This window comes from Bufo bufo, chromosome 7 (genome assembly GCF_905171765.1).
Source record: "Bufo bufo chromosome 7, aBufBuf1.1, whole genome shotgun sequence".
NCBI lineage: Eukaryota > Metazoa > Chordata > Amphibia > Anura > Bufonidae > Bufo > Bufo bufo.
The window spans coordinates 105,956,061-105,978,954 of NC_053395.1; the positions used below are offsets into that span (position 1 = coordinate 105,956,061).

General features: G+C 46.8%; 1 protein-coding gene across 1 annotated transcript; it reads right to left on the minus strand.

Moving 5' to 3' along the window:
* Nucleotides 1-980: 980 nt before the first annotated feature.
* LOC121008775 (myb-related transcription factor, partner of profilin-like) lies at nt 981-6,029 on the minus strand. The gene is made up of 5 exons (XM_040441470.1): nt 5,621-6,029; nt 5,357-5,511; nt 4,687-4,963; nt 1,160-1,210; nt 981-1,003 (listed from the first exon to the last, which is right to left on the minus strand). Exons 1-5 carry the CDS (start codon nt 6,027-6,029, stop codon nt 981-983), a joined length of 915 nt encoding a protein of 304 aa, XP_040297404.1.
* Between the last annotated feature and the right edge of the window lie 16,865 nt (nt 6,030-22,894).

Genomic DNA, 22,894 nt, shown 5'->3' on the forward strand with positions numbered 1-22,894 from the left:
GATCCCGCCTGCCGCACCGCCCGCCTCCCGCACCGCCCGCACCGCCCGCAACCCTCCCCCTGCACCTCCCACCGGGCTAAAATCACTCGGGGGTGCAGGGGGAGGGATACAGATCTATTTTAGGAATACTAAAGTTTCTGATCTCCGCGGTCAGGGACCGCGGGGACCAGAAACTGCAGAAATCGCAGCAAACCGCAGGTCTGAATTGACCTGCGGTTTGCCGCGATCGCCGACATGGGGGGGTCACGGGACCCCCCCGCGCATTTAGCCTAGGTGCCTGCTCAATGATTTGAGCAGGCACCGGGTTCCGATCACTGCCGGCCGGGCGGCAGTGATCGGAACAACACATGACGTACCGGTACGTCATGTGTCCTTAAGTACCAGGACATCATGACGTACCGGTACGTCATGTGTCCTTAAGAGGTTAAGAAATGAGAAGCAACTCATTGCACCAGTTGGGGTTAAATAACTTGTTGCCAGCTGAAAGATAAATCGCCCATGCAGTAATTATCCAATAGGAGGCTTATAACTATTTGCTTAGTTAAATCCAGGTGGCGACTTTTTTTGGACAAGCAGTGTAGTACTACATGAACTAACCAACATATTACATATGGGGTCATTTAGCAACATTGGGGAAATAAGAAGTGTCATAGCTGGCCATAGCAACAATTCCTAATCCACTGTCATGTTGTTCACCTACTTTTGCTAATGAAAGGAGGAATTGGAATGGTTGCCATCGGCAACTATGACATTTCAAAATGAACAATTGTTACCAATTACATTACCTACATAGTCTACATACAGTGTGTATCGATAAACATGTAGTAGTCAGTGTGTAGAATAACTTACGGGCGCAGCTCCATGACCTCACGGAGGAACATCAGTTGTTACTTAAACATATATGGCCTTTACTTTGTGGGCCCGGAATCACTCTGCCCCTGGTGCTGCAACTCTTTGCGGAACTGATCCCTGCAGCTCCGTTAACAATTCTTGATCTCATCGACTTGTAATAAAAAGACAAGAAAGGAAACGTACAGAGGATAACGTATCACATGTGTGATAACGTATCACATGTGCTATACTAGGGAGGATTAACCTATGACATGGCCTATGCTAGAGAGGACAGCAAGGATCACACATGTATACATTGGCTACTTACCTAAATTCTGGCGACTTTGCCCTTTGGTTTTCTCCCAGATGGTGGAAAAGACTGAAAAAGATAGTGAAAAGATAGTCCCCCAACCGTGTATCCCAAATACAGGGCCTCTCCTGGACAAGGACACACGATTTGTCACCTTTCCCCCCCAATTAATTTTTTTATAACAGTGATCAAAAAGTCATACATACCACAAAAATGGTACCAATAAAAACTACAGTTCATCCCACAAAAAACAAGCCCTAATAAAGCTCTGTGGACGGAAATATAAACAAGTTCTGGCTGTCAGAAAATGGCGATGAAAAGAAAATGTAGATTTTTTTCAAAGCTTTTTATTTTTTTTAAAGTAGCAAAAAACAAACAAAAAAAACCTATACAAGTTTGGTATCATTGTATTCGTATTGAGCTGCAGAATAAGGAAGTCCTGTCAATTTTAACACATAGAGAACAACGTGAAGTCAAAACCCCCAAAACCATGGGGGAATTGTGTGTCTTTTTTAAATTTAAGACTAAAACCATTACCACATAATAATCAGGAGTAAGAAACTATCTTACTATCTACAAAAATAACCTCCCTAAATAAAATATACCTTTTATTAAATATGCCTTAAAATACGAAAAACCTCCTCAACAAATGCAGTATTATTAGTGTTAATCGAGCATGCTCAGCCGAACCCCAGTTTGGCTCGAGCATCGCGATGCTCAGCACATGCTCGAGTTTCCTCCTCTCCTTGAGTCTCCTCCCCGCACATTTGTTGGCTGCTACGCAGCCAGTAAACGTGCAGGTAAGTACTGCTACTCACTGTAATGCCGTAGCCATGTTGGTTACTGACATTACAGTGATTGGCTGGCTGGAACGCGTCATCGGGTGCTATAAAGATGACACGTGGTTCGGCTCAGTATTAGGGAGAGCTGTGCTGTAGAAGGGACAGATAGTGTCCCACATGCTTTTGGGAGACTTCAGATGTGTTTTTGCAAAATGTAGCCTGGCTTGGATGTTTTTCTTCATAAGAAAAGGCTTTTGTCTTTCCACTCTACCCCATAGCCCAAACATATGAAGAATACGGGAGATTGTTGTCACATGTACCACACAGCCAGTACTTGCCAGATATTCCTGCAGCTCCTTTAACCTGCTCAGGACCGCCGTACGCAGGATTGCGTCTTTGCGGCGGTCCTGTTACTCTGGGTGGACGCGCCGGTGCGTCCTCTCGCGAGACGCGAGATTTCTGTCAAAGCCGGCCCGCGCATGCGCATCGCGGGCCGGCAAAATTTAAAAGACAAGTTCGTCATCAACCTGCCAGCCAATGATCGTCGCTGGCAGGTTGATGATTTTCAAAAAATCGAATCAGAAGCCATCTAACACATTATATTTATAAATATAATGGCCCAGATTCAAGAAGCACTTGCGCGGGAACAAGTGTGATTTGCGCCGCGCAAGTACTGATTTGCTCCTATGCAAATTTGCGGCTGATTCTGTAAACCAGTTAAGCCTGAAATGCTGCCATTTTCCCGCGCACGCAGCCTAGCTGTTCCTGCGCAATTTTCGTGCAATTTTGCGCGGGGTGTAAGTTGCGCCTTCATGGAATTCCCTCAGCGAATATGCAAATTAGGTACTGCCGATGATTCAGAAACATGCGCGTGTGATGCGCATCTTGCGCTGGAAGCGTGCAAGCTTTTTTCCCTGGGCAAACTTGCTCCTGTTAAAAGCAGGGGCAAGTTAGCAAAAGATGGCCAAATGTCATCTGAAGGAGCGCGCAACTTCAGCAGCACCTAGACAGACGATCTGAACAAGCAGAGCACCCACATTTTCGGGACCTCACATCTGTGCACCAACATGCCAGGGGCAGCTATGGTTCTTGATATTCTATTGACTGAGCCGACTCGTAGGAGGGCACGGGAGAGGATTTACAGAGGGCGCTACAACCTTTTTCAGATGACTGATACTGAGGTGTATCGCATGTTTCGCTTTAGCCCTGAAGTCATCCTTGAGTTGGTAACAATCCTGCAGGATGACATCAGCAGCCCGACCCATCGGGGACAGGCAGTGCAGCCACTGGTGAAGGTAGTGGCAACCCTTCATTTTTTGGCAACTGGCTCATTTCAGCGCACAGGTGGAGTGGTGGCGGGGATGTCCCAATCCAGCATGAGCAGGTGTGTGCACCAAGTGATCCCTGCAATACTCAGACGAATGGGCACACAATTTATCAAACCAACCACGGCTGACGTGCGGCAGAAGGCAATCAGTGATTTTTATTTATTAGCCAGATTTCCACGCACTGTGGGTGCAATAGATTGTACCCATGTGGCACTACGCCCCCCCCCCCCCCCCCCGGCACCTTGAGCATATCTACTGCAACAGGAAACATTGGCATTCGATAAATGTGCAGATGATTGTGGATGCACATGGCCTCATATGGCATGTCCGTGCCAAACACCCAGGGTCAAGCCATGACAGTTTTATTTACCGACACAGCCCCATCCCAACCGAGTTTGACCAGAACATGTATGGAGACAGCTGGCTGATTGGTGAGTGACATGGGTGTCAGGTATGACTGCCCCCCCCCCCCCCCCATGATGCACACATCACAAGGGGCACATGCACGACTAACATCCTCCTGTCTTTTCCCTTCCAGGTGACTCTGCCTATGCCCTGGGACCTCACATGATGACCCCATTTCGTAACCCTCAAACACCAGGAGAGGAAAGATATAACGAAGCCCATGCACGTACCCGTGCGGTGGTGGAGCGCACATTTGGCATCCTTAAATCTCGATTCAGATGTCTGGATAAATCAGGGGGGACCCTATTGTATTCACCCAACTTTGTATGCCAAATCGTAGGGGCATGTAGTATTCTCCACAATTTAGCTCAAAGAAGGGGCATGCACATTGAGCTACGCAATGACCTTACCCCCGAACCACGCAACCCCCCCCCCCCCCAAGAAACACTACCGGATCTTCTGAGGGAAGAGCAATCCGGAATGGTCTTGTGGAACGTCTCTTTGCACATTAAACACACCCTGATCTTGTCACAAGTATAATGCATGTATGTACACCACTGTAGTCCCTAGCACACACCCGACACATGCACCCCCAATTGGATTAGACCCAACAATACCCCATGGTATTAGGGAGCAGCAACGCCGCGTCAAGGCTCCAATTATGTTGCTGTCCATTCATACACCTTTCACATGGCAGAGGGTGACACCCCTTTTCCAGCAGGAGTGCCACCCCCCCCCCCCCCATTCACACACCAGTCACACTGTAGTATACACTCCTCACCGTGTGTAGGGACTACAAATAAATATAAAAACTCATATCCTGAGCATATAAAAAAAAAATAATCTCATACCCTGAGCATATAGAAAAATAATAAAAAAAATCATATTGTGTTGAGCAAAAAAATGTAGACATAAAATTATTTTTTTGTTTTTTTCTTTGGGCCAAGGGTGCCCCGGCTCTGGCTCCTCAATCTCCGTGGCATGGGGTGGGGAGGAGGGGGGGGAGGAGCATCAACCCCTACTTCCACACTCCTTGCAGGTGGTGGCTGCATGCCCTCCATGGCGTTGGCCAGGCGGGCAAGGATGGTGTTGGTCTGGGCCAACATCCGCATTTGGCGGGTGGTGGTATCCCGCTGATGCCGGCGGGTAACTCTCGCCTCCTCCTGCACTGCAGCGGTGTTGGCCTGCACAGCAGCGGTATTGGCCTCCACCGCAGCTGTCATCCTGCTTAACAAAGCTGGTGTGGTCTCCAGAGCCACCAAGCAGGTGACTATGGCCTTAGAGTTGCCACTAATTTCCCCCAGGCTCTGTGCCACATGTTTGTCCCGGTCCTCATGCAGGGTGAGGGCATGCTGCATAGAGGTGGAGGTGGATGCCATGCTGTCCGCCAGACGACGCACCTCTCCCACCATGGCCCCTATATGGCGGGTCTGCAGGGCCTGCTCCTCCAGCAGACCGTCACGGAGGCTGGAGGATATATGCCTCGTTTTGGACAGAGCCTTCCTGGGAGGAGAGGCTCGGCCACGGACAGAGGGAGAAGGGGAGGGGTCCACAAGGGAGGGGCTTGCCCTGGAGGGGCTTGCCCTGGAGGGGGATGACGTGCTGGGCGGGGGGGTGGTGGGTTGCACAGGGATGGTGGTATCCTCCTGGAGGGAGCCAGAGTCCTCCTGGATGAGGAAAAAGGAATCCTCCTCCAATACCACTTGCTCCTCCATACTTGGCCCCGGTATGATCTCCTCCTGGACCAGCATAGCCAGAATGTCCATGGGGCCTGACTGGACCCCTGGCTCTGGTCTGGATGGGCTGGGTCGAGCCGCAGCCGAAGACGGCCCAGCTTCTTCTTCCTCATCACCACCTGTGGATGACACCAAAACGACATATTTTGCTGGTGCAACACACTTCTCATATGTTCACTTGTACCCCCTCCCATGATGCACAGCAGATATGAAAGAAAAATAACTTACCAGTCCCCAAGTTCCCAACAGTGGAGTCGTACCCTTCAAGTCCCTCCACCTGCTCCTGCACGAACGTTTGTGCAATAAGCTGCTCCTCCTGATTGAGCCGGATCATACATCGCGGACCATCTCCCGTGCCACCGGTATGCTTCCTGATAAGAGCCAGTTTTTCACGGACCCTGCGCCTCATATCATTTAATTTCTTCTGGATGTCATCCCAGGTACGCACTTCATTACCCAGGGCATTGATGTCCAGGGCAATGGCTTCATATATGGCCCTCCTTTGGGCAATGGTGGTGTTTGCCCGCTGGGCACCATATAGGACTTCCTTATGCTGCTGGAGTGCAGCAATCAGGATGTCCATCTCTGCAGCCACAAAGTTGGCCTTCCTTTTTTGGGTCCCTTTGGGAGGTGCCATGTCTTGCAAAAGGGCTGAATTTCCTTGCTCAGGGGGGGTAGGAAAAAGCAGGATGAAATTCAGCAAAGAACCTGCGCAAGTCTGCTCCTATTTATTTGCTCAGTGCAAGCAGCTGAGCAGGATTTGCCCTGAAATTATGCTAGCAAACCTCTGCTGAGCCGAAAATTCCTCATTTACATAGGGGCACACCCACTTTGACTTGCACGGCCTTGCGCCCTCAGCTTTGCCTTAAACAGGAGCAAATTAAATGAACAAACGATTCCTGAATCAGGTGGCAATTTGGCAAAATTGCTCCAGCGCAGAGAAATTCAGCTGAGCGGCTCAGGTGTAAGTAATGGGCAAATCTACCTGAATCTGGGCCAATGTGTTAAATGGCTTCTGTGCTCCTCTGCTGGTCCTTTTCGTCGGTTGGTTCCAGCAGAGGAGCACACATCACTGTGAGTACCCACCAACACCCCACTTAGCCCCCAGATCACCCTCCATCACCCCACTTAACCCCTTGATCGCCCTGTCAATCACTTAGTGAAAGAGAAAAAAGTGATCACTTTTTTTTTTCACTGGTATTGATTTATAGTTTTAGGATAGTTTAGGTCCCTTGGTTAGGTAGTTAGCGTCGGTTAGCGCCCAGCCCACCGGACCGTAGTCACTTATTCGCTGATTAGCGTATCGCTAATCAGCTTTTGTACTTTTATAGTATCTGTAAGTCATCAAAACTGATCACAGTCAGATCTATAATTGTATTAGTGTCACCTTAGCTTGCCCCCCACCCAAAACGCAGTGGCCCAGATTCAGGTAGATTTGCCCATTACTTACACCTGAGCCGCTCAGCTGAATTTCTCTGCGCTGGAGCAATTTTGCCAACTTGCCACCTGATTCAGGAATCGTTTGTTCATTTAATTTGCTCCTGTTTAAGGCAAAGCTGAGGGCGCAAGGCCGTGCAAGTCAAAGTGGGTGTGCCCCTATGTAAATGAGGAATTTTCGGCTCAGCAGAGGTTTGCTAGCATAATTTCAGGGCAAATCCTGCTCAGCTGCATGCACAGAGCAAATAAATAGGAGCAGACTTGCGCAGGTTCTTTGCTGAATTTCATCCTGCTTTTTCCTCCCCCCCCTCCTCCCCCCACCCCTCCATCCCCACCCCATGCCTCCTCCGCACCACGGAGATTGAGGAGCCAGAGCCGGGGCACCCTTGGCCCAAAGAAAAAAAAAAATAATAATTTTATGTCTACATTTTTTTGCTCAACACAATATGATTTTTTTATTATTTTTCTATATGCTCAGGGTATGAGATTATTTTTTTTTTATATGCTCAGGATATGAGTTTTTATATTTATTTGTAGTCCCCGAAAATGTGGGTGCTCTGCTTGTTCAGATCGTCTGTCTAGGTGCTGCTGAAGTTGCGCGCTCCTTCAGATGACATTTGGCCATCTTTTGCTAACTTGCCCCTGCTTTTAACAGGAGCAAGTTTGCCCAGGGAAAAAAGCTTGCACGCTTCCAGCGCAAGATGCGCATCACACGCGCATGTTTCTGAATCATCGGCAGTACCTAATTTGCATATTCGCTGAGGGAATTCCATGAAGGCGCAACTTACACCCCGCGCAAAATTGCGCAGGAACAGCTAGGCTGCGTGCGCGGGAAAATGGCAGCATTTCAGGCTTAACTGGTTTACAGAATCAGCCGCAAATTTGCATAGGAGCAAATCAGTACTTGCGCGGCGCAAATCACACTTGTTCCCGCGCAAGTGCTTCTTGAATCTGGGCCAGTGTTTGCCCGATCAGGCCTGATCGGTCGCCCACACGTGCGTTCACCTACGCCCGCCCCGCCGCAGTGCCAAAATTTTTTTTGTTTTTTGATCACTGCACAATCACTTTACAAGCGCTGCGGCGATAAAAAAAATCAGTTTTGATATTTTTTATCAATCGCAGCGGCCTCCGGTACTTCGCTAGCCTCCCCTTTGTAAGACAGGCTTGCTTTTTTTCTTGGGTAGTCTCAGGGAATACTCCTAAATTTAGTAGTCCAAATGGCAAACAGGGGGTATTCTTCTGAAGAGGCCTACAGGCTTCTGACCCAGTCAGATGAGGAATGGGAACCCTCATCTGACGAATCTAGCGGGTCAGAATATGAACCTGTAGAAAGCAGTGGCAGTCTGACCCAAAGTTCAGACAAGGAGGTTGAGGTCCCTGATAGCAGCAGGCGTACCCGGCCCCTTGTTACTAGACCACAGGTTGCGCAGGATCATTTTCAAGGGCAGCAGAGTGGGGCTGTCGGATTACGTGGTGAGGCATACACCAGCAGCGCAGCCCATCCTGGACCTAGTACCAGCACTGCCGTACAACATGGTGAAGTGGCGAGCACCAGAAGGGCAGTTGAAGCTGGTACGGTGGCACGTGCAGTAGTTACCCCGTCGCAGCCACCGCACAGACAGGCCCGTAGAGCCCCTAGAATCCCTGAGGTGCTGGCAAACCCTGATTGGCAGTCACCAACTTCAGCCGCACCATTAGTTCCCCCTTTCACCGCCAAGTCTGGAGTTCGGGTTGAGACAGCTCAGATCGGTTCGGCCCTGGGATTTTTTGAGCTGTTCTTGACTGCGGAGCTCTTGGACTTAGTCGTGGCAGAAACAAATCGGTATGCCACTCAATTTATAGCCGCCAACCCGGTAAGCTCTTATGCCCAGTCTTTCCGGTGGAAACCAGTCCAAGTTTCCGAATTTAAAATTTTTCTGGGCCTTCTCCTGAACATGGGTCTAACCAAAAAGCATGAATTGCGGTCATATTGGTCCATGAACCCGATTCATCACATGCCCATGTTCTCTGCTGCTATGTCCAGGACACGTTTTGAGACCATCCTGCGTTTCCTGCACTTTAGCGACAACACAACCTCCCGTCCCAGATGCCACCCAGCTTTTGACCGGCTCCACAAAATTCGGCCCCTCATAGACCACTTCAACCAGAAATTTGTATACCCCTGAGCAAAACATCTGCATAGACGAGTCCCTAATACATTTTACCGGGCGCCTTGGCTTCAAACAATACATCCCAAGCAAGCGCGCCCGGTATGGGGTCAAATTGTATAAGCTCTGTGAAAGGGCCACAGGCTATACCCACAAATTTCGGATCTATGAGGGAAAAGATCAGACCCTGGAGCCGGTCGGTTGCCCTGACTACCTGGGGTGCAGTGGGAAGACAGTCTGGGACTTGGTGTTACCCTTATTTGGCAAGGGGTACCATCTTTATGTGGACAATTTCTACACAAGTGTGCCCCTCTTCAGGCATTTGTTCCTAGAACAGATTGGCTGCTGTGGCACAGTGCGACCTAGTCGCCGGGGCTTCCCCCAATGGCTCGTTACCACCCGTCTTGCAAGGGGGGAGAGGGCTGCCTTGTGTAACGAAGAACTGCTCGCGGTGAAATGGAGAGACAATCGTGACGTTTACATGCTCTCCTCCATTCACGCAGACACGACAATCCAAATTGAACGGGCAACCAGTGTCATTGAAAAGCCCCTCTGTGTCCACGACTATAATGCGCTCATGGGAGGGGTGGACTTCAATGACCAGATGTTGGCTCCCTATTTTTCCCGACGCACCAGACGCTGGTATAAGAAGGTGTCTGTATATTTAATTCAATTGGCTGCATATAATAGTTTTGTTCTCTACAGTAAGGCTGGGAGAACAGGATCCTTCCTCAAATTTCAGGAAGAGATCATCGCGAACCTCCTGTATCCAGGAGGTTCCGTGGCCCCAACCACCAGTGTAGTGAGCCGTCTACACGAGCGACATTTCCCCAGTGTCGTTCCTGGTACCTCAAACCGACCGCCACCCCGAAAAAAATGTTGTGTCTGTAGCAGGAGTGGAATAAGGTGTGACACCCGCTATTTCTGTCCTGACTGCCCTGACCACCCTGCCCTATGCCTTGGAGAGTGTTTCCGGAAGTACCACACACAGGTACACTTAGCATAGGGATTGCATCTCACAGGACAGGCACACAGGGCTATTAGGGCCCTTTCTCTCACAGCTGCTGCAAACCTCTCCTTTCACCTGGGATAAAGTGCATAATGTACTTCGCCACATCTTTGAGCGATTTGTGCTTTGCACATTGTCCCATGGGGAAGGAGAGGTTTGTCCTATAAAGGTAAAAAAAAAAAAAAAAAAACACCAGTAAGCAAAAAAGTTAACTTTCAGTTTAAAAAGTAAAAAAAAAGTTTATGTTCTGTTCATAAGTTATTATAAAGTTAATAAAATTTATTGCGTTGCAGCCTGGTTTTTTTTTTTTTTTTTTTTTTTTTTTTTTTTTACCTTCCAGGTGGACCAACTGATCGACTAGCTGCAGCACTGATGTGCATTCTGACAGAAGCATTGCGCTGCTGTCAGATTACACACAAGTCGGTGTATGCGCGCTGCAAGACGAGATTTCTCCTCTGCAGTAAAAGATACGTTTGCCGAGGCATATGAGCTGAGGAGGCGGCGGTGTTCATATGCTTTGGCAAACACTTTGTATATATAAAAAAAATATAAAAAATCCCAGCAATGATTTATTCATCCACATCGATTGATGTGAATGGAGAAATCTGGTTTGCCAGGGCATATGGGCTAAGTGGGTATGGATGTTGGGCGGAGCTCCTATGTCCTGGCAGACGCCTTTCCCCTCCTTTTTTTTTTTTAGCAGAGATTTTTTTATCCACATTGATCGATGCGAATGAAGAAATCTGTGCCGTTCATTTTTTCTTTCAGCCCAGAGGCTGAACGGAAAAAAAAAATCTCATTACCCGTATGCTCACTATAAGGAGAATAGCAGAAACTCCTAATGCTGGCCATACATGTAATGATTGCGGAGACCCTCAAATGCCAGGGCAGTATAAACACCCCACAAATGAGCCCATTTTGGAAAGAAGACACCCCAAGGTATTCACTGAGGGGCATATTGAGTCCATGAAAGATTGAAATTTTTGTCCCAAGTTAGCGGAAAGGGAGACTTTGTGAGAAAAAACAAAAAAATATCAATTTCCGCTAACTTGGGCCAAAAATAAATAAATTCTATGAACTCGCCATGCCCCTCATTGAATACCTTGGGGTGTCTTCTGTCCAAAATGGGGTCACATGTGGGGTATTTCTACTGCCCTGGCATTTTAGGGGCCCCAAAGCGTGAGAAGAAGTCTGATATCCAAATGTCTAAAAATGCCCTCCTAAAAGGAATGTGGGCCCCTTTGCGCATCTAGGCTGCAAAAAAGTGTCACACATGTGGTATCGCCGTACTCAGGTGAAGTTGGGCAATGTGTTTTGGGGTGTCATTTTACATATACCCATGCTGGGTGGGAGAAATATCTATTTTTTTATACAAAGTTGGCATTTGACCAAGATATTTCTCTCACCCAGCATGAGTATATGTAAAATGACACCCCAAAACACATTGCCCAACTTCTCCTGAGTACGCCAATACCAGATGTGTGACACTTTTTTGCAGCCTAGGTGGGCAAAGGGGCCCACATTCCAAAGAGCACCTTTTGGATTTCACCGGCCATTTTTTACAGATTTTGATTTCAAACTACTTTGCACGCATTTGGGCCCCTAAAATGCCAGGGCAGTATAACTACCCCACAAGTGACCCCATTTTGTAAAGAAGACACCCCAAGGTATTTTGTGATGGGCATAGTGAGTTCATGGAAGTTTTTATTTTTTGTCACAAGTTAGTGGAATATGAGACTTTGTAAGAAAAAAAAAAAATCAGCATTTTCCGCTAACTTGTGACAAAAAATAAAAAGTTCTATGAACTCACTATGCCCATCAGCGAATACCTTAGGGTGTCTACTTTCCGAAATGGCGTCATTTGTGGGGTGTTTGTACTGTCTGGCCATTGTAGAACCTCAGGAAACATGACAGGTGCTCAGAAAGTCAGAGCTGCTTCAAAAAGCGGAAATTCACATTTTTGTACCATAGTTTGTAAACGCTATAACTTTTACCCAAACCATTTTTTTTTTTACCCAAACATTTTTTTTTATCAAAGACATGTAGAACAATAAATTTAGAGAAAAATTATATATGGATGTCGTTTTTTTTGCAAAATTTTACAACTGAAAGTGAAAAATGACATTTTTTTGCAAAAAACTTGTTCCATGGTATATCTAATGCCTTAGAAATTCTTTTCTACCCTTCTCCTGACTGATACCTTTTAACAATAAGATCCTCTGATGCTTTGGAAGCTCTCTGTGGGCCATGGCTTTTGCTGTGGGATGCGACTAAGAAAATTTCAGGAAAGACGAATTAGAGCAGCTGAACTTTATTAGGGGTTAATCAGAGGCACTTTAAATGATGGCAGGTGTATGCTGACTCCTATTTAACATGATTTTCGAATGTGATTGCTTAATTCTGAACACAGCTACATCCCCAGGTATAGGAGGGTGTGCACACTTATGCAACCACATGATTTTATTTTTTTGGGGTTTTCGACCCTCCACCTAAAAGATTTCAGTTTGTTTTTCAATTAAGTGGTACAGTTTTTTTTTGTATAATTGTCTTTTTATTAGAGAAAAAAGTACAATAATAAAAGTGCATTTTTACAATTTTTTCATATAAACAATTAACTATCAGGAATTTTAAATGGATGAAATAACAGAAGTGACAGTACAAATACAGCTTCATATATCCAATCCTAACAAGCCATAATAGGACCCAGGAACCGGGTAGATGAATCTCACTCTCTAAAATGATAGTACACACTTATAAAGACGAAAAGGGGGAAAGACGTGACAAGACACAAAAGGATAAACATACCAAGAGGGGGAAGAGAATATTAATCGCTCTTATCAAAGAAAGTGTCCCAAGGTTGCCAAACCTTATTAAACTTATCTACTGTGTTATTAATAGTTGCTGTCAAATACTCCATTCTTCTAATTTCTGCAATACTACACTGCGTGCAGAATTATTAGGCAAATGAGTATTTTGACCACATCATCCTCTTTATGCATGTTGTCTTACTCCAAGCTGTATAGGCTCGAAAGCCTACTACCAATTAAGCATATTAGGTGATGTGCATCTCTGTAATGAGAAGGGGTGTGGTCTAATGACATCAACACCCTATATTAGGTGTGCATAATTATTAGGCAACTTCCTTTCCTTTGGCAAAATGGGTCAAAAGAAGGACTTGACAGGCTCAGAAAAGTCAAAAATAGTGAGATATCTTGCAGAGGGATGCAGCACTCTTAAAATTGCAAAGCTTCTGAAGCGTGATCATCGAACAATCAAGCGTTTCATTCAAAATAGTCAACAGGGTCGCAAGAAGCGTGTGGAAAAACCAAGGCGCAAAATAACTGCCCATGAACTGAGAAAAGTCAAGCGTGCAGCTGCCAAGATGCCACTTGCCACCAGTTTGGCCATATTTCAGAGCTGCAACATCACTGGAGTGCCCAAAAGCACAAGGTGTGCAATACTCAGAGACATGGCCAAGGTAAGAAAGGCTGAAAGACGACCACCACTGAACAAGACACACAAGCTGAAACGTCAAGACTGGGCCAAGAAATATCTCAAGACTGATTTTTCTAAGGTTTTATGGACTGATGAAATGAGAGTGAGTCTTGATGGGCCAGATGGATGGGCCCGTGGCTGGATTGGTAAAGGGCAGAGAGCTCCAGTCCGACTCAGACGCCAGCAAGGTGGAGGTGGAGTACTGGTTTGGGCTGGTATCATCAAAGATGAGCTTGTGGGGCCTTTTCGGGTTGAGGATGGAGTCAAGCTCAACTCCCAGTCCTACTGCCAGTTTCTGGAAGACACCTTCTTTAAGCAGTGGTACAGGAAGAAGTCTGCATCCTTCAAGAAAAACATGATTTTCATGCAGGACAATGCTCCATCACACGCGTCCAAGTACTCCACAGCGTGGCTGGCAAGAAAGGGTATAAAAGAAGAAAATCTAATGACATGGCCTCCTTGTTCACCTGATCTGAACCCCATTGAGAACCTGTGGTCCATCATCAAATGTGAGATTTACAAGGAGGGAAAACAGTACACCTCTCTGAACAGTGTCTGGGAGGCTGTGGTTGCTGCTGCACGCAATGTTGATGGTGAACAGATCAAAACACTGACAGAATCCATGGATGGCAGGCTTTTGAGTGTCCTTGCAAAGAAAGGTGGCTATATTGGTCACTGATTTGTTTTTGTTTTGTTTTTGAATGTCAGAAATGTATATTTGTGAATGTTGAGATGTTATATTGGTTTCACTGGTAAAAATAAATAATTGAAATGGGTATATATTTGTTTTTTGTTAAGTTGCCTAATAATTATGCACAGTAATAGTCACCTGCACACACAGATATCCCCCTAAAATAGCTAAAACTAAAAACAAACTAAAAACTACTTCCAAAAATATTCAGCTTTGATATTAATGAGTTTTTTGAGTTCATTGAGAACATGGTTGTTGTTCAATAATAAAATTAATCCTCAAAAATACAACTTGCCTAATAATTCTGCACTCCCTGTAGTAAACAGATCTAATTTAGTAGGTATGTCTTGTCTCTTCCAAAACTGGGCAATGAGGCGTTTTGTCGCTGACAAGACATGAAGTACCAAGCAAAGCACTGACTTCTTTAGGACCATTGGAGGCATGTTCAGTAAGAACATATAGGGGTCCAATGAAAACTTGACATTAAGAAGCTGCAATAAAAGGTTCTGGACTTCCTTCCACAATTGGAAGATGAGTGAACAATCCCAAAAAATGTGGAATAAAGACCCTTGTCCTGAATCACACCTCCAACAAGTACCAGAAACCGTAGGGTTCAAATGCCTAAGCATCTGGGGGGTATGATACCAAAACATTAATATCTTGTAAGAATTCTCTCTGAAAGACACACAAGTGGATGACAATGCAGCTCTACTCTAGATAAGCTGCCACTCATTTGGCAAGATGTCTCGCTCAAGATATCTCTCCCATTTGGACATATACGCATGTCGTAGGACCTGAGGCGGCTCCGGGGATGAGAGGAGGACATAGATATCAGATATATGACCCCTAGTAGAGGTCGAAAGTTTGTATAATTTTTCAAACTGTGTTGGAATGGAAACTTTCGTATCTCGGTACATAGATCTAAGGAAATGTTTAATTTGTAAATGCTGCCATCTAGAGGACTCCGGAAGATTATATTTCTCCTTGAGCGAATCAAAAGACATAATCTCTAGAGTTCTATAGTCCACTATATCAGCAAATCTAAATAGCTTATTAGAGAACCATGGTTTAAAGAGCATACCCTGCATCCCTATTCTGAACCCAGGGTTAAATAGGAATGAAGTCAGAGAGGGTCTGTCAGAAACCAATGGGAATTTGCTTTTACAACATTTCCAAATGGAGTATGTGTGTGACATAGGGCCTAGTAACTGGACAGAGCAGTCATTTGGTATAGGGGACCACAGGAGAGCATTAGGATGTATGGGGGCTAGCCAAAGCTTTTCAATCTCCATCCATCTAGAAAATGCCTGAAGAGAGGACCACGCCGGGATCCGACGCAAATGCGTCGCCCAATAATATTTCACTATGTCGGGAAGCCCCAAACCCCCTTGCGTTTTAAGAGCAGTTAGGGTGTTGCATGCAATTCTATGCCTCTTCCCATTCCAGACAAATCGAAGGATAGAGGACTGCAATGCCCTTAGCTCTTTTATAGGTATCAGGACTGGGATAGTCTCCATCACATATAATAGCTTGGGTAATATAGTCATTTTGACCGCTGCAATACGCCCCAACAAAGAAATAGGTAAGGGCATCCATTTAGCCATAAGTGTATTAAGTTCTTGGAAGAGTGGGACAAAATTATGGGTATACAGGGTACCATATGTTTTTGTAAGTTTCACTCCCAAATAATTAAGGGCGATATCGTTCCATTTAAAATGATAATTGCTTTGTAAATCGCTCAAAACGTCTGGAGGGAGATTAATAGGTAATGCTTCTGTTTTTGATCTATTTATCTTATATCCAGACAGTTTACCATAATCCTCTATAACCCGAAATAAATTTGGTAGTGATATATGTAAATTTGTTAGCGTTAGAAGGATGTCATCCGCAAAGAGTGACAACTTAAAGTCTACTCTATTCACATCTACCCCTTGAATGTCAGGGTGGGCTCTAAGAGTAATAAAAGATTGCAGCATTGTGTCAGGTATAGGGGAACCCTCCAAGAAGGAGTTAAAGACTTTAACCATGTGAGGGAGCAGAATATCTATGTACGTCTTATAATATAGATACGATAGACCATCTGGTCCGGGGGACTTACGGTTTGGCAACTTATTAATTACTTCTGTGATTTCTTCGTCCGTAATTTGAGTATTAAGGGAAGCTGCTAGGTCCTAAGAAATAGTCAATACGAGAATGCATACTGTGAGGGTGTGAGTAGAATGTGTACGTTCTAGCTGTAGGATAGTTTACTCTCCAAAGGTCAAATAGCCCAAATTGTCTCACCAGACGTCTAAAAAGACGAGATAGCCTAGCTTGCTCTCTAGAGGGGGGCTTCCCTGACAGGGTCTGTCTATCATACATTTCAGAGAAAGAGACATTAAAGTCACCTCCCACAATGAGTGCTGCTGTAGTAACTGGGATAGTTTAGTAAATACCCTAGCAATAAAAGGAATCTGCTTGATATTTGGAGCGTATAGGTTACATAATACTATAGGAGTGCCATACATAGTGGCCTGCAATATAACAAACCGCCCTAGAGGATCCGAGATCTGGTTGGTCACTTGGAGCGGACAATTAGCAGATAAAAGGATCGCTACCCCTGCTTTTTTTTGCCCACTAGAAGCCGAGTAGGCCTTTGGGAACATACCCCTAGCAAACTTAAACGTTCCAGTATTATCAAAGTGTGTCTCCTGGAGGAAGACTATATCCGCTCTTTGAGCACGACATTCCGTTAAGGCCAGTCTCCGTTTTACATTGGAGTTCAGGCCCTTAACGTTTAAGGACATACACTTGACCATAGCGGAAATACTGGCTGCACCATATACTTGCTATTTAGGCAGAACGTATCTTTCCTCCAGGAGATCACACCCCGGTGAAAGTCTGGAATAAATCAACAGCAGTAATGTTAAATACACTAAACAGGTAGTATGACACATGGAACACGAGGATATAAGGGAACACACAAGACACATACATATATAAAGTAAAAACAGGAATTATCCAAACATTGGACCTTAAAGTCCAGATGAGGGAAGTGAAAAAAGGCATAAAACACATATTATAGTCCATTCTCTTCTCCCCCACTCTATAGAGAGCTGAGAAAAGGAAGAGGGCCAACCAAAACATTCCCCCCTGCGGTGACATGGTTGAACACATCCGACATGGGTGTCCATACATTCTTAAACAATACTTGAAACTACTGAACTTCCCAAAAGCTCAAGAACACGAGTTTCCCGAACGATTAGGTATCAAAAATATATATGAGGAACAACAGCCGCCTTAAATAGCGACATAAACTGTAAGAAGCGAGCGTCATTTTATGACTCAGGACATATCTAATCAGGTCAGTTCCTCTCTTGCATTCGTTCCCCTGGATTCTTCTCTTGGCTGGGACCTGCGATTTTTGCTTTTCACTTGGCTCCAGATTGGAAGGGGCGCCATCTGTGGATCCGGAATCTCCCAATCATCAATAGGAGGCTCCGAGAGTCCCAAAGTAGCACAAAAAGCAGGTAAATCTGCGTAGGCACGCATTGGTATAGCTTTCCCATTTTTACTAGCAATGAGCGCAAACGGATAGCCCCAGCGATATGGAATTTTCTTCTGTCTCATGGACTGTAATAAGGGCTGGAGATGGCGCCTTTTTTGCAGGGTGAGCCACGATAAATCCTGGTATAGTTGCACTTGCACTCCTTGGAAATCTATAGCCCTCAAAGCACGGGCTTTGGTCATTATGGCTTCTTTCACCTGGAAGTCCGTGACACGGCAAATAACATCCCGAGGCTGTGCTGACATATTTTTGGGTCGCAATGCCCTGTGAGCGCGGTCCATTTTGATAATATGAGTCGCCGGAGCTTCTAAGATGAAGTTAAATAATCCATTCAGGACCTCATGTAAATTTTCTTCTGAATCTGGTTCAGGCAGGCCTCTCACTCTAATATTATGCCTTCGACCCCTGTTATCCAGGTCCTCTAAGTGCTTTGTGTTTTCTCGGACCACCATAGTACATTTCTCTACAGTAGATTGGAGATGAGCAATATATTTGAGCGTAGTGTCATGCTCAATTTCTAGGGAGTCCACCCTGGCTGTAACTTGTTGAAAGTCCTGACGTAAGGACGAAATTTCAGCTTTAAATGTATCCCTGACTTCAACTATCAGGTTTTTGAAGTCCTCTTTAGTAGGGAGGTGCTGCAGCGACTGTCTCAAGGAAGCTGAAGCCTGTGACAGTTGCGGGGCACTGTCTTCCAGCTCCTCATTTACATCTGACTGTGAATCCCAGGGTATATCTTCCCCCATAGCTTTCTCCTTGCTTATGTGGCTATGGTCTTCTGAGGCTTCTGCCCAATCCCTTCTGCGCTGCGTTGGAGTAGCAGGGGGGTTATTGCGCTTCGGCGCCATTTTGGGCGGCATGCCCGTCTGAGGATTCACCCCCTGTGACTGTCCCCCTGCGCTTTCAAACTGCCTCTGCCCCCTTGGCTTATAGGCAAACTCCTCCGCTAGTGGGGATAAGGGAAAGGAACTCACTGTGAGAGGGTCACTTCTTTCTGCGAGTTGTATCAGGAGCGCTTTACTGCCTTCACCTCCAGCAGTGTTTCCCGCCACTGGTTCGCGCCACAACCTTCCTGGAGCAGACGGAGCTGTAGCGCGGCGATCCAAGAAGACAGAGATGTCCTGGTTCTTCAATATGGGTGCCGGGTTACCTCTCACTCTCTTGGAGGCAAGCGATTTCCCCATGGGACCCGGTCACCGTGCGTATGGAGCTTCTATGTAGTGGCTGGGCAGCGGAGCTCCTCACTCACACGTCCATCTTGCCGGACGGTCAAGCCACGCCCCCCTAAGTGGTACAGTTTATAGGTCACATTAAAGGTGGAAAAAGTTCTGTAATTATTTATCTTTGTCTCATTTTTTTACAGCACAGAAACCTGACATTTTAACAGGGGTGTGTAGACTTTTTATATCCACTGTATAACATTTAATATGCGGAAGGCGAGCAGTAAGGAATGGGGAAGTGGCCGTGCTCCTGATGGAGCACACAGAGGCCGTGGCCCTGTGCGCGGTGAAACTGTGCCTGCTGTCAGAGCACAAGAAAAACACTCATCCACGATACCTAGCTTCATGTCCCAGTTTGCAGGGCGGCGGAGGACACCACTCTCGATGTCACACCAGTGAGACCAGGCTGTCGGTTGGATTGCAGCAGATAATGCTTCCAGTCGGTTAAGCACCACCCTGTCTTCCACAAAGTCCAGTCTCAGTAGCCAAGAGCCTGATCAACAGAATCCTGACCCTGATCCTCCTTCCTCCCACATTGGAGAGTCTTGGCAAACAAGTGATCCCACACTCGGATATTCCGAGGAGCTCTTTTCAGCGACATTCCTTGATTTGGCCCTCTCGCCAAGGCCGCTTGAAGAGGGACATGAGGAGATCTTGTGCCCTAATTCTCAAACTCTTGAACAAACACAGTCAGAAAAAGATGACAGTGGGGAACGGCAATTAGTGTTTCACGAGGTGGATGATGATGATGAGACACAGTTGCCAATAAGTCAACCGCAATTAGTGTCTCAAGAGGTTCATGATGAGGATCAGACACAGTTGTCAATAAGTGAGGTTCTTGTTAGGTCAACAAGTCAGGAGGATGACCAGAGTGAGGAAGTGGAAGAGGAGGTGGTGGACGATAAAATCACTGACCCAACCTGGGAAGGTGGAAAGCCGAACAAGGACAGCAGTACAGAGGGGGAGGTATCCGCAGCACCGCAACAGGCTGGAAGAGGCAGTGGGGTGGCAAAAGGGAGAAGTCGGGCCACACCAAACAGGCCCGCAACTGTTCTCCGGAGCACACCCTTGCGGCAATCTCCCTTGCCAAGGGGTAGGTGTTCCGCAGTCTGACGCTTTTTTGAGGAAAGTGCGGACGATAAAATAATTGTCATTTGCAACATGTGCCGTACCAAAATGAGCAGGTACGTGAACACTAGCAACCTCACCACCACCATCATGATCCGCCACATGGCATCAAAGCACTCTAATAGGTGGGCCAAACGCCTGGGTCCACAATCAGTGTCTGCGGGTCACACCACTGCCTCCTTTTCCCCTGTGTTACATGCTGGCCAATCCCCTGACCAAGACGCAGGCCCGGATGTCTCCCGCCTGCACCTGAACCTTCGCAAGCACCATCATCTAGCACATCCACTGCTGTGTCCCAAAGCAGCGTACAGATGTACATACCCCAGGCCTTGGAACAAAAGCGCTAATACCCAGCCACCCACCCACAGGCCATAGCACTAAATGCGCACCTTTCCAAATTGCTGGCCCTGGAAATGTTGCCATTTAGGCTCGTGGACACAGAGGCTTTCCGCAGCCTGGTGGCAGTGGCCATCCCTCATTACTCAGTCCCCAGCCGCCACTATTTTACCCAGTGTGCCATCCCCGCCTTACACCAGCATGTGTCCCGTAACATCACCCGTGCCAAGACTAACACAGTTATTGGGAAGTGCTTGTGGCCAGGGACGCTACATTTCCCTAATGGCACACTGGGCCGGGAGCGAGTAGTACCCTGGGATGGCACAGGTGCTACCGATGCCAAGGATTGTGGGCCCTACTTCCATCAGGATTTCCGCCAGCCCCTACTTTAGTGGCTGCAACCCCCCCTTCTCCTCCTCCTTCACTTCCACCTCTGAATTGTCATCTTGCAGCACCAGTCAGCCATCAGTCAGTAGCTGGAAGCAGTGTAGCACTGCAGTGGGGAAGCATCAACAGGCCGTGCTGAAACTTATTTGCATAGGTGACAAACAGCACACCGCCGCAGAGCTGTGGCAGGGTATAAGGGACCAGACTGAGCTGTGGCTCTCGACACTCAACCTACAACCAGGCATGGTTGTGTCTGATAATGGCTGTAACTTGGTGGCGGCTTTAGAGCTTGGCAAGCTTACACACATACCATGCCTAGCCAACGTGTTAAACTTAGTGGTTCAGCGGTTTCTCAAAACCTATCCCAATTTTCCTGAGCTACTGGTGAAGGTGCGCCACGTGTGTGCCCATTTCCGAAAGTCATCTACAGCTGCCGCCGGTCTGGCAACGATCCAGCAGCTCTTGAAATTGCCAGCTCACCGACTGTTGTGCAACATGAGCACGTGCTGGAACTCCACGTTCCAGATGTTGGTCAGGCTTTGTGAGCAGCAGAGGGCAGTAGTGGAATACCAGCTGCAACATGGTCGTTGCCTTTCCAGTCAGCTTCCACTTTTCACAAGCGACGAGTGGGCATGGATGTCTGACCTCTGAGGTTTAATGCAACTTTGAGGAATCAAAACAGATGGTGAGCGGCGATGCCGCTATTATCAGTGTAACCATCCCACTTCTGTGTCTACTGAAACGCTCGCTGCTCACAATGAAGGCGGACGCTTTGCATGTGGAAGAGGTGGAAATGGGGGAAGACAGTACACAGGGTGATAGCCAGACCACCCTCATTTCGTCTTCTCAGCGTGAATTGGATGATAAGGAGGAGAAGCAGGAGACGGTTGCCTTCGCTACAGAGGGTAGTACCCATTTTATTCCATCTGTTCAGCGTGGATGGGCAGAAGAGGAAGAAAAGGATGAGGAGATTGAGAGTCATCCTCCTGATGAGAACAGCGAAGTCTTGTCTGTTGGGACTCTGGCACACATGACTGACTTTATGTTATGCTACCTTTCCAGTGACCCTCGCGTTGTACGCATTTTGGCCAACACCGATTACTGGTTTTTTACCTTTCTCGACCCCCGCTACAAAGAGAACTTCTCATCTCGCATTCCTGTGGTGGAGAGGACTAGCAAAATGGTGCAATACCAGAAGGTCCTTGTGGAAAAATTGCTCCAAATATTCCCCAAGAAGGGGAGAAAAGGGGAACACACAGCAGTTCCAACAGAAGCAGAGCAACACTCTCCAAGGCCTGGGACAGTTTCATGACACCCCGCCAGCACCCTCACGCTGATGCGTAGCCTACTGTCACAAGGAGGGAAAAATTTTGGAAGATGGTGAAGGAGTACGTAGCAGAATGTGTCTGCGTCCTCAATGATCCTTCAGTTCCTTACAACTATTGGGTGCCCAAGCTGACTGGCGCTCTATGCCTTGGAGGTGCTGGCCTGCCCTTTTGTCAAAGCGGGTATTTAGTACTGCTGGGGGCATAATAACTGATAAGCGCATCCGCCTGTCAACTGAAAATGCTGACCGGTTGCGGCTGAACATAAAGGCACTTTAAATGTGGCTTTTATGGTGTATTGAATACACTGTATTCCCATGCACCCCTTCCACCACAAAAGGTATATGGTTCAATCTTCCTTTTCTCATCCTCCTCCATCGTATCAACATGCTTATTAGGCTGCCCTCACTCCTAATGTTTTAGAGGGTCTGCTCAGAGGCAGGCCCTCGCCCATAATTGTTTCCATGGTCAGATCAGCAGCAGGCCCTCGCCCCTAATCTTTTAGAGAGTCGGGTCACCAGCAGTCATCCATAATGTTTTAGATGGTCAGCTCGGCAGCAGGCCCTCACCCCTAATGTTTTAGGTGGTCAGCTCAGCAGCAGGCCCTCACTCATAATGTTTTAGAGAGTCAGCTCAGCAGCAGATCCTCACCCCAATGTTTTAGATGGTCATATCAGCAGCAGGCCCTCGCCCATAATGTTTTAGAGGGTCACCAGCAGGCCATCAATCATAATTTTTCAATGGTGTCTATGATGCCCTCCTTTATGTGTAATAAAGGGT

Bases quoted from the DNA above. Each gene is read 5' to 3' on its own strand.
- LOC121008775 (XM_040441470.1), bottom strand. From the start codon at position 6,029: ATGGCACCTCCCAAAGGGACCCAAAAAAGGAAGGCCAACTTTGTGGCT. The intron at 5,512-5,620 runs GTAAGTTATTTT...TGTCATCCACAG, and splicing joins TGTTGGGAACTTGGGGACTG to GTGGTGATGAGGAAGAAGAA. The intron at 1,211-4,686 runs GTGTGGAAGTAG...TATCTTTTTCAG, and splicing joins GCAGCCACCACCTGCAAGGA to TCTTTTCCACCATCTGGGAG.